Source organism: Pteronotus mesoamericanus, unplaced genomic scaffold (genome assembly GCF_021234165.1).
Source record: "Pteronotus mesoamericanus isolate MK-2021 breed Mesoamerican mustached bat unplaced genomic scaffold, CSHL_Meso_final scaffold_651, whole genome shotgun sequence".
In the NCBI taxonomy this organism is placed as follows: domain Eukaryota; kingdom Metazoa; phylum Chordata; class Mammalia; order Chiroptera; family Mormoopidae; genus Pteronotus; species Pteronotus mesoamericanus.
In genome coordinates, this window is record NW_026555325.1 from 41,103,428 (window position 1) to 41,115,551 (window position 12,124).

Genomic DNA, 12,124 nt, shown 5'->3' on the forward strand with positions numbered 1-12,124 from the left:
GATTCTCATCCTAGGTCGAGTAGCATGATTCTCACAAAATTTATATATATATATATATATATATATATATATATATATCTATATTTTTTTTTTTTTCCTTGCCTGGTTCCAACGTCAGACTTACTGACAAAGATGTGGACACTTTACATTTTGATAAGTGAAACTAGATAACTAGATTACACTCCAAAGATTTTATTTGAATCTATACTTCTAACACTTTTGTGTAAGTGCATCTCCTCCCCTACCTTCTCCTCAGTGTTTCCTGCTAAATCTTTCACTAAGGCTTTTTACTCTTGGGCGCCAGCTTTGGTAAAATATATGATGGGTATAAAAATATACTTAAATATATATAATACTTATGAAGAGAAAATAAACATGCTGCCCTTATTCCTGTGTATTATGAATAAAGAAGAAAATTACACATTGATTGTTCTGTGGAGAAATGCTTCCCTAAGTAACAGGGAGTTCAGTGAAGTGAGTATGTGTTTATTTACAGTTTATCTTAACTGACTAGTCACCATATTAAAAGAGAGATTAACTGTGCTGTGTATACTTTGTATAAAGTCCTTGGAATGAATTTGATAATAAAAAGGGCCTTGTGATTTTGTCAGCAAACTTTCCTTCAGGTTTTAAATTTTAAAAAGAGCCATGACAGTGGAAGATTGAGTTCTGGTGACTCAGATGAACAGCCCCCAAAAGGAATTAATGACTCTGGTTCCTTATGTGTCCCAGCTTAGCCAGTGATTGCTCTGTGAATTTAAGCAAGTCATTTTGTTATCTGATACTGTTCCTTCATCTTTAAACTGAAGAGATTAGATGAAGATTCATATTCACAATTATTTGTGGGTCAGAGACCTCTCTAAGATTCTGCTGAAAACTATGGACCTTCTTCCCCGAAAAGGCACAAATACAACTATAAATAGAATTTCAAGAGGGCTCAGAGGTTCTCTATAGTCCACCCACAGATTCCTCAGAGAGCTTTAAGATGATTTCTAAGGTCTAAAGTATGTGGTTAAAAAAAAATAATGAATCCATTAACATTTGCTACTCCCTATGTGAACTAGTCTTAAAATGTAGATTTGGGCCACTCATGTCGTTTGAAGTTATAATTACTTTTTATAACTTAGAGTACTCACAGCAAAGCAAATTTTGTAGTTTAAAAAAATTTATGTGGGGCATTAATAACATCTCAGGGTCAGTGAAATTGTTAGTCTACTCTGATACTCAATGCAGTGTTCCTTCTAGAACTCGCCTCACAGATCAACATTAAGCTTTGACTTGAACACATGCAGTGATATGGCATTCACTCATATGTTTATTGCTGGGCAAACATAGTTTAGGAGTTTTCTTCTTTATATTGAGCTGTAACTGGTCCTCACCACATAAATTTCAGCCATTGACATATTTCTGCTCTCAGGAACTACATAAATAAATTTTATTTCTTTCTTCAGACTTTCAAGAATTTAGAGGCAGCCTCTTTTACCCTCTGTTAATGCTCTCTATGACAAATATTCCAGTTTCATATATAATTCTTTCAGAAAAGTGATTTCATAAGATTACTTTTAATCTCAATTACCTTCCTCAGTGGAAGTCTTGAAACTGAGAGCCCAGAATTAGGCTCATGATCCAGAAAAGCTCTGATCAGCACATGGCTAGAGATATTCCCCATGCCGAAACTGCTGACTCTGCTCTTAGGAATGCCACCAACACCAACAAGAGCTCTGTCCCTAAAAACAGGTGACTCTACTGGGTCATTTTGATATTGTGGTCACCTGAAACCCTTAACTATAATCAATTAGGCTTGTCCTCATTCTCTATATTTTAGAATGAAAATAATCTCTCTAAAAACAAAAGTCCATGTTGACCTCTACCATAATTGCTTAGGCCACCTTTCCAGCTCAAAGAAACCTTTTGGAATAGTATTGCCATTCATTATGTCTTTTTTTTTTCCGAGTTTCTTCCAACTCTTATTTCATCTACAAGTGTAGTAACCCTGTCTTTTTTCCCTCCAAATGTATTGGTAAACATATTGATCTTTAGTTTGCTGAACAGAGGCTTCCTTCTACAGATTCATTATTCATAATTCTTCACTCAGTTACTTCTTCACAACTTCATCCAACTATTTAACCACCTCATCTACAGAATGGAGAAGAACATGAGTATTATGTTTCTGTTTGGGAGGCAACGCTTATTTCTTTTTCTTTCTTCTTTTACTCAGTCTACTTCCTTTTCTCAAACTCTATTTTTTCATTCCTTATGTATCCATACTGCAGAGCCCACTCTTATATATGGTCCCCTTTTCTGTGGGTTCATTTTGCTGTGGAGAAATGAACCCCCGTTGTGTATTTGGGAGCTCTTTGTCTTCCACCAAGGTGCAGAGCTACCTGAGTCTGCGCTGGCTCCAGGAGGCCCTTTGCGCATGCGGAGAGTCTTCACCTGCGCAGGTGAGGCATTTCCTACGTCCTCAGTAGTGCTTGGAAGAGGAGGCGGATCTGAGAATTTCATCACCGCCACCAGACCAAGTTATTTTCCTTCTCCTCCAGAATGACTCAAATAGCAAATGAGGGTTTAAAGAAAATTTTAAAACAAAGTATTTGCTTGTTTGGAGATGGGAGGAGGTGGGTGGGAAGAAAAATTATTAGTCCCCACAGCCTTTACACTTTAATCTCAGCTTTGTTGTACCTATAACCAAATAAATATTGCTGATGGAAAAAAACATTTAAAACACAAATTTTCCAACCATCAATTATTCCATGGAAAGATGACATTAGTGTAAACTGCATTGGGAGCCAAAAAATTTATTGTTTTGTAGAAGTGTTCTATAGAACAGCTCTGTAATATGTCACTAACTCTTGCCTCATCAAAACCTTTCACCTGGAAAGTTAATGTCACGTTCGAATAAGAAAGACACCTTCCAGAGTTTGCCCAAGTGAGGGATTTAACTTTTGACAAGGCTTACTTATGAAACTTTGTGACCATTAGTATTCCAAAATAAATGTGGATCAGAGTAAGCATGTAGACCCATACTCAAGTATGGAAAGTTGATTAACAGTTTATAATGGTTTAATAAGTTGGATATTTTGATTACTAATTTTTAAAAAATGTAATCCTCTAATATAGACAAATTAATGTTGACATTAAGTTATAAACCCTAACTTAAAGAAAATTCTTTTGAATTCAACTTTATTATTCTGAAGCCAGTTAGCTTGTGGGCAAAAGGGATTGGCTCTGGAGGCCATAGAACCTTTGCAAACCCAGAGAGTACAGACATTTTCAGCTCAGGAAAGAGAGCGGATGACAGATGAATGATTACTCTGCTTTAGTAGTTCAGAGGGAATCCTGAGATCATCTGAGCCATGTTAACAGGTACTGTAAACCTCCGATAAATCCTAGAGAATGTTAGCAGAATCTAGTCAGCATCCAAAAAGCTAAAGGTGAAAATAAGTTGGTATCTCCTGACAGTGGAATTTCTATGCCTCCATCAGTCTATATTGAGGGACTACCATGTGTCAGACCTTCTCTTATAACCACACTATCCATATAACCTTGAACTAATTTTATCTTCTTGGAGTCTAAATTTCACCACCCAAGTATTTATCTCATGGAGTTGTGAGGTTAGTGACTCAGGTATATAAGACTCTACCAGTAATTAATTAGATGCTCTTTGAACTCTCTTCCCTTCTCCTTAGCATTTAGACTTCTTTTTTTACCCATGTAATTTGTACTAACGTGAAGTAAGTTCCATTTGTTAATAACAAATGTCTCTCTAGAGTCTTGGGTCAACAGGAATTGTGAGTGATCTGTGTTTTCAGATCAAATTAAAGTATTTAAATATTATTACAACTGATCAAATATTTTTGCAAGATAATTCACCAAGCCCAAGGATGTCATTCGTTGCCAAACAGCACTCTGAGGCTTGCTAATTGCAGTACATGAAAATCCACACTTTTTTTTCTTTTTCTTTTTCTTTTTGTTTCATAGCAAACATGAACAGTGATGTCCTTTCATTTATCAGTTCTCACTGGTATGTTTTTCAGTCATACATATAAAAATCTCATCAGCCCATTTTCCAAAATATAAAATATGTATAAAATTTCCCATATGCCCAGAGTTTCAGCTATAGTATGATGTTTCAACAGAATAGACCCAAATGAACTTGAAGATAATTTTGTAGTAGTTGTCTTCTGACTTATGAGTATGTTCTAAATTTGAATTAATTTTGAAAAAAATATGAATATACATTATTGTGGAATGGCTAAAAATGTGTACCAAATTGTTTGTTACTTCATCAATTCCATCAACCACTTATTCAATAAATATTAATGAGTACCTACTGTTTGCCAGGCAGTGTCTGGGACCACAAAGTAAGACTACGTAATCCTGACATCAAGAAGTTTGCCCTAATGAGAAAGATACATGAACAAATACAGTTCTATAAGGTGACTGATACAAGAGAAAGTGATCCAGGAGGAGGGGGGGAATATGAGAAAGATCTAGGTCCCTCTACTTGGGGAATTAGGGAGGCTTCACAGAGGAGGCATGCTGGGACCAGAAGGATGAGTGGGAGATTACCAGGTGGGTGAGTGGGAAGAAGCTATTTGTCAGAGAATAGTACAAGAAAAGCACAGAAGCTTGAGGGAGCCTAGGGTGATCAGGGACTATGGAAGAGTAGCTTGTATTGTTAAAGAGTAAATTACTGAGAAAGGCGGAAGCAGGAAGGGCTGGTGAGAAATGAGGCCAAATAGGTAGGGAGAGGCCAGATCATACAAGCCTGTAGAGCAGGCAGAGGTATGCCAATATTTTTTCTCTCTGTAGGTGGTGGGGGAAGTTATTGAAGACTTTTGAGTACAGAAGTTTCATAATTATATTGGTATGTTCCTATTCCCAATAACAATATTATGATTCTTTTGTTGTTTACAAGTTACAGAAATGGCAAACACCAACCCCTTTGTTCCCAGGAGTTTCAATGGTTCTTGTTGTAATAGAGTTCAGGGATGCCAAAAGAAATATTTGAACTAAAATGATATATCAGAATTACAATAAGAGCCTGTGAGCAGATTTTTTGTTAACAGGTTTTTAACAGGCTGTGATGCAATTCTTAATGGAGAAGATTAAGCTATAAAAGATAGCCTGCTTCTAATGGAAATTTGGCTGGGTATGTTTTCACTCCTCGGTAAATTAAAAGGTTTATATAGGATTAGATTGTTGAGCTTCTTGGAGAAAATGTATGTACAACAGTGCAAACTTTCCATTCATTTTCTTTATCTTTAGCAGCAAAGCAGTGAATCTGTCAGATAAATTTCACTTAAATTGAGCATAAATTTTTATAATTTCAGGGGTTAAGCACCTGAAAGGCCAGAGTGAATCAGCATTCCCTGAGGAAGAAGAAGGCGTCAATGAGAGAGAAGAGCAATGGGACCATTAATTGGGGGTCTGCAGCAAGAAGGCTTCTTGGGAATAATTGAACTATTAACTTTTCTGAACAACCCTTGGGACACCACTGCCTGACCTCCAGAGGAGCCCTCCCCCTCTCCGCTCCACACTCGTACGGCAGTAGCACCCCTCTTCAGAAGCCCTCCTTGACTGGAGTTTAGAACTAAGTGCAGATTGTTACTTAGGACAGTAAAAAGCAAGCGTTTATTTTAGAATGATTTTTCTTTCTTAATTAGATTGGCATTTGCAAACATGTGAGTGTTCTGACTTTAATATTGCTGAGCTTAATCCCCGATACTCTACTGATATAGTTTGCCTTCTAAGGTCAAATGTAAATAGCATCAATTTAAGAGTAAAAGATAAATATTAAATACATTTAGACATGACTATGTGTCTGGGTTTAACTTACAGAGGAATATTTAATAAATATTAAAATTTAATACTTCTTGTTAACTTTTAAGTTAATATCTGTACTTGGTACTTATTTCAAAATGGTGAATAAATGCCAGATTTCTTCATTCAAAGACCACTATATATTAACATTTAGAATAGACATTATTAAAGAAAAATGGTAAATCTAAAATGCAATATGCAAAGTCTGCCTTCCCACATTTTTTGGTTATTGTTTGAAATATGAGCTCTTTCCTATTGCATTTTAATGAATCATTGGCTTTTATAAATCTTCTATTATCATAAAATAAGAAATTCTATTAATTCATGCCTGTAGTCATTCATTAATTCAACAACAATTTTTTATGAGTTTATCTCTGGAAAGGCACTTTGTTGAGGGTTATGAAAATAAAGAAATATAATTTCTTTCCTATAGAACTGGCAGAGAAGATAAAGCATTAGTATAAAGCAAGGTTTTCTAAGACAGTATACATTTATTAAATATGGCTTTTGATAATTCGAAATTCTAGTCTCCTAAACACTGCTAACTATTTACGGCATTTCATTGTAAAAATTTAGTGGGGATGGAGGAATGCTCAGTTTGGTTCCCACACTGATGATATTAGTGAGGTTAAAATGTTTCATGGATTAAAAAACAAATGAAAAGATTTCTCAAAAGTCAGTAAAAAGAGAAATGAAGATGGGGAGAAAAAAAATCAAATGTGAATTCCACTGTGCGATCTTAATATCCAGATTCAAAGAAATAAAACTATTGTTTTTAATTTTGAATGTGATATTTATAATACAGAGATTAAGAGAAAATGTGTATGTGAATTTATAAGACAATATAGTAGAGATGATCATTTTCCTTCATGTATTTCCACAAGAAAATAAATGCAAAACACACTGATAAATAGTATCTCAAGTATGAATGAGTACTCTGTTTCCAAGTTTCTCCTTCCTCCCTCCTTCTCCACACCCTCCCTTCCTTTCTTCCTTTCTTCCCTTCTTCCCTCTCCTTCTCCCCTCCCCCTGGCCTTTTTTGTTTTGTTTTCCTTTTTAAGCCAATTTCACCCAAAACTTTCTGGAGTTTCTAGACCACCTGCTATGACTGTTTGGTTCTTAAGTTTTACTCTACTTAAAACCTGATTAAGGCACATATTTGCTTTAAGCAATATTGAAATTATTTGTGTTTGGAAAACATCCTGATACCCCTTGAGAGTGATTGAGCACCATGAGGGGCTAAAATATAAAACTGCCCTTTGCTTTCCTTGAACACTTTCATAGATGTTTGTTTGTTTGTTGGTTTTTAAAGATTGAGACAAACAAAATAAATCAAAGTTTTTGTTGATTTTGTAACATCATATCTGGGAAATAAACAGTATGGCTTCTGGATTCTTCTGTTCTCCATTCTTAAAAAAACACACAGAGATCAAAATTAAAAACATAAACTTTCCTTAGAAAATGTTGGTTTATTCTAGTCTGTTCTCCATTCTCAAAACACAGGGATCACAATTAAAAGCATAAGTTGTCCTTGGGAAATGTGTTGGTTTTCTCAGAAATTTGAAGGAAACCAGATGAGATAATGGCTCTTCAGTTTCCTTTTCACACAGTACTTAGAGTTTACAACAAAATTTTTTCAAGAAGATAACTTGGCTTCAGTTTGGCTGAATAGGCAAAGAAACTTTCTGACCAAAACAAAACAAAACAAAACAAAACAAAAACTTTATCTTTCCCAGACCACATTTATAATAAAACATGATGGTTAGTAGATGGGCTTTGAGTCAATCTGACTTGTGTTCAAATTAAAACCTTTGCCAATTTTTAGACTCAGCTTCTCTCTTTTCAAAATGGATACAATAATTCTTACCCCTATTGGGGTTTTTTTGTGTGTGTGTATATGAAAATTAAATAAGACCTGTAAAATGCTTTGCTCAGCTTAGTGAGCATTTAATAATTGGTGCATATTATTACTATGATGATGATAAAGGACCTGAGGCTATCTAGCCAAACCTTATCTAATACATAATCCTCTTCAACATCACAGACAGGTGATGGATCGCCTCACTTATTTTTGAATAACTCCAGCTGAACCCAAGCCCAGCCAAAGAGCTCTAATTTTCCTTTTGTGTGTTCAGTTCCCTTTCTCCTACAATTTACCTCCTCTCCTCTATCACAGCCATTCAGATACTGATGTCATCTCCTAAGTGAGCTCATCTCTGTGATAAAACATCACCAGTTCTTGGCTACCTGCTTTTGGGTCCTCTTCAGTTGTGTATACAGACTCTAAGAAAGGTTATGTTTGGGTGGGTAAGTTGAGGATTATTTTTTTATCCCCTCAAACGTGAGAAACTGAGGCATAATGTGTGGCAGAGGATTCTAGGCCAGATTTCTTTCTATTAGACAATAATTTGGTAACCGTTTTTTCTTCCCAGAGTTGTCCAGGGTAAGGGTCTTCATAAAAATCAAAGTTCTCAGCCTGTTTTCTGTTCTCAAAAAAGTTTACACCATCCATTCTTACTTGTAATTCAATTATGCCAATATTTTTTACATTATGGAAACAGATTATTTTAGGTTGGCCAGGGACAAAATATTTTTATTTTTCTATTTATAAATACTATTATAATATATGTTACCAAAGATATATAATCAGCAACCCCAAATTTATAACTTTGTAGCTAATGTTGCTTAGTATGAGACAAACTTAAAGTGTGAGTATATTTTAAATCAATTTAAAGAAAAATATTAAATAACTACAGTAGAGGTGGTACCTTAAAATCACAAAAATGATATACAATTAAATAAAATTTCAGAAACACTGGTTTTGGGTATCATCATAGCAAACAACTTAAGTGTAAGTATTTGAGAGTTCATTTAATTGTAATATGAATTTATGAATTCATAAATAAACAACATATATGGCATTAATTGAAACATTCTGTTTCTTTTCTTGCATCTAAAAGTAGTGTAAAATTTGGCTGGATGATGTTTTGATAGCCTCACTCTAATAATAAAAATAATAGCTATTAACAGCACAAGTGCAAACTGAATAGAAAAAGTGTGTTTAACTACTTTGAATGTACATGCTCATATATAATTTTGAGTTCTTGCTTTCTCTGAAGAAGGAGGATGGGGGAAGAAATGTCTTTGCTTTTTCAAGTCCTTGATTTCACAAACCAGTCTTCAAACCTTCAGCAGTTATATTAATTATTAACAATTTTTATGTTGCTGAAATGTGAAATCTGTTTAAGAAATTACATTATTAGATTTTATATCATCATAACATTCTGAAGAACTAAAATCAGAAGAAGAAGTGCTTCAAAAAATGATGGATCACATCGTGGTTTTAGATGACATTGTAAGTACTTACAGTCCAAAATTTTGCAAATATCCCACTTAAGTTATCCAGAAAGGGGTTAAGATTTCTCCTTTGTAATGCTCTACAAATTAAATGAAATAATCTACATGAGTGCACAGGTGCCTGATTGCATTTTGTACAGAGGCTATACCATTCAACTATAGCTCTTTCCTTGACATTTATATTGTAAGGCCCCTTCACTCTGCGGACAGACATTGGTTCAGCCACTTTCCTCATCACATTTCATACTTAGTTAATGCAGATAATGGAGCTTGGTCTACAGAGTGAAGATATATATGAGTGGATTAGACAGAAAAGTAGGTGAAAGAGAGAATGAAAAGAATTCTAGAAACTTGATGAAGAAACTGAAGTAATATTAAATTGATATGAATTCATCTTCATTTTTTGTTTTTCCCTCAACAAACTTGACTTAGCCTTTTCTCTTTTAGTAACAAGGAGGTTAATTTGAGGAATGAGCACAGTGAACCCCAGGAGTATATTATACTACCACATAACAATCCTAAATGCAACAGAATATTAGAGTTTATTAAGCATGTGATTTTTCATTATTATCCAGACAGACCTGAAGCTAGATAGAACAATTCAGATATCATTAATTATTTACACTATTTTTAGTAGTGTAGCTTGGTATAGTTCTTAGAAGTCTATATTAAAAACAAGAGATCAATATTATAGTTCATTATTCAATAAATATGAATGACATCTTATGGCATGCTAGACATTGTTTAAATGCTGAGGATTCAGGTACTAAAAAGGCAGTTAAGGCCCTCAAATCCATGGAGAATATAGAGTTTGAAGACTATCAATATATATACAAATTAACAAATAAGTGAGATCAATTCAGGTAGTGATAAATTCCTAGAAGAAAATAAAACAAGGTGATGTGACAGAGGGTGGCATCTGATGTTTCATAGCTGTGTGACATTGGGCAAGCCCTTTAATCACTCTGGGACTCAGTCTTCTGATCAGTAAAATGTGGAGAATAATATGGGAGGGGAGAGTTGTGAACAGCTAGTCCTGTGAGGCTCCTTTCAACTCTGAGATCTGTTTCTCTCCTCTGATTCTCTTTCAGAGCTGCAGGCGAGAAGCAAAGGAAAAAAAAAAGACAGGAATAGAAAAGAAACAGCAGTAGTAAGAGAAGTTGGTATCTGAAGAGAAAGGGGGTACATAGTGTACTTGTATGACAGCCAACAGAACGGAGTTGTTTGCATTTGAAATACACGCACATTTGTATGTGTGCATGTAGTAACAATAGCATTGTAAACAACTGTTTTCTGTCTTTTAAAACTTCTTAGAAAATGATCTAAGAATGATCAGTTTTTTCTTTGTTTTTAAAGATTTAAAAGTCCTTCCAGAAAAAATTTCCTCCTACTAATCACTAATTGGATAATTTACTCTGTCCTTGCACACAAGCTTTGTTGTTATTAAGTGCTGCATACCAGATTTTTCCCTTTACGGAGATTTACGTGACACGATGCTACACTCTCTGGAACATTTCCACTGTGTTTTGGAGTAGTTAGTTATTTTCTTTTTTCTCCTCCAGGTGCAAAATGGGTTGATAACAACCAGAACCTGGCTTGTCAGCACTGTGCTCCTACTTGAGCTTGGAAAAATACCAACACAAAACAAACACCTGCACCATCACCTCCGTCTCCATCTGATGTGTTATTTTCTCCCTCCTGGATTGCTTTCTGAAGTGCTTTAGATACTTTATACATAAATATTGACATGTTTTGCAGAAATGTTCCTCTATTTTGTATATATTTTTAAGCATTTATACTACACTATTTGCCAAGTACCTCCTTTTGGATTTATTTCTCTCCATGGCTAAAAGGAAGATCTTGAATTTGGGGAAATTCTGAGTAATTTATTTTTAGTTTCCTAAATTTGGAATTGAGCCTTTTCTTACAACAGAGAGTCTTTCAAATATATTTCTTTTGTTTTAAAAAATTTGTTGTATTTATTTATTCCTTTGTTTCTTTTTCAAATTTCATTGGTCTTGGTTTAGTTTAATTTCATAGATATACAAGGTCTTTCCAGAAAAAGTCCAACGATTGCTTATATAACAAGAACAGTTTGTGTAACATTGATGTAACCTGACAGCCAAGGAGAATGGACTGGAATGCACATGTGTGAACAATGATGACTTCACTGTACTAGTCAGTGGCGGCGGGGGGAGGGGCGGGTAGATTCTATTGAGTGAGGACGTGTACTGTGTGACCATCACATTCAAAATAACTGAGCGAGTAGAGCAACAAATCAGCATCAAATTTTGCATTAAACTTTGAACATTCCTCTGCAGAAACTATTGGGATGATTCAGAAGGCCACAGCTATGGGCAGCTGGTGATCGGCAGCTTCATCACTACAATGCACCTGCTCATACACCAAGTCTCATGCAGAGTGTTTCGGTGAAACACCAAATCACCCAGGTGACTCAGCACCCGCATAGCCCAGATTTGGCATCCTATGACTTCTGGCTTTTCCCAGAATTAACATCACCTTTAAAAGGAAAGAGATTTCACACTATCGATGATATTCAGGAAAATATGACGGGGCCACTAATGGCAATTGGGAGAACTATGTGAGGTCCCAAGGTGCCTACTTCAAAAGAGACTGAGGTGTCTTGTCTTATGGATGTTTCTTGTATCTTGTATCTTCTTTAATAAATGTCTCTATTTTTCTTATTACATGGCTAGATACCTTCTGGACAGACCTTGTACATGATAGCTGATAGTTGACTATATGCCAACTAGTAATTTAAGCATCAGAGTTATGAAATGAAAAAGCTATTATCGTTGCTGCCTTCCTGCTAATAAATATTTGTTCGATTCTTTGTAATTAATAAAGTGGCCTCACCTATATTTCTTAGTTAATAATTACATTAAATGTGAATGACAGGTAGCATTTATTTTATAGATCA

At 35.0% G+C, this 12,124-nt stretch overlaps 1 protein-coding gene across 2 annotated transcripts in view; it reads left to right on the top strand.

Moving 5' to 3' along the window:
• The window catches only part of PPP1R1C (protein phosphatase 1 regulatory inhibitor subunit 1C), a 122,186-nt gene extending 116,761 nt beyond the window's left edge, over nucleotides 1-5,425 (top strand). For both annotated transcript variants that reach the window (XM_054562698.1, XM_054562699.1), the window contains exon 5: nucleotides 5,337-5,425. In XM_054562698.1, the coding sequence (XP_054418673.1) occupies nucleotides 5,337-5,425 (89 nt within the window). The remainder of the gene's footprint in view (nucleotides 1-5,336) is intronic.
• Nucleotides 5,426-12,124: the final 6,699 nt, after the last annotated feature.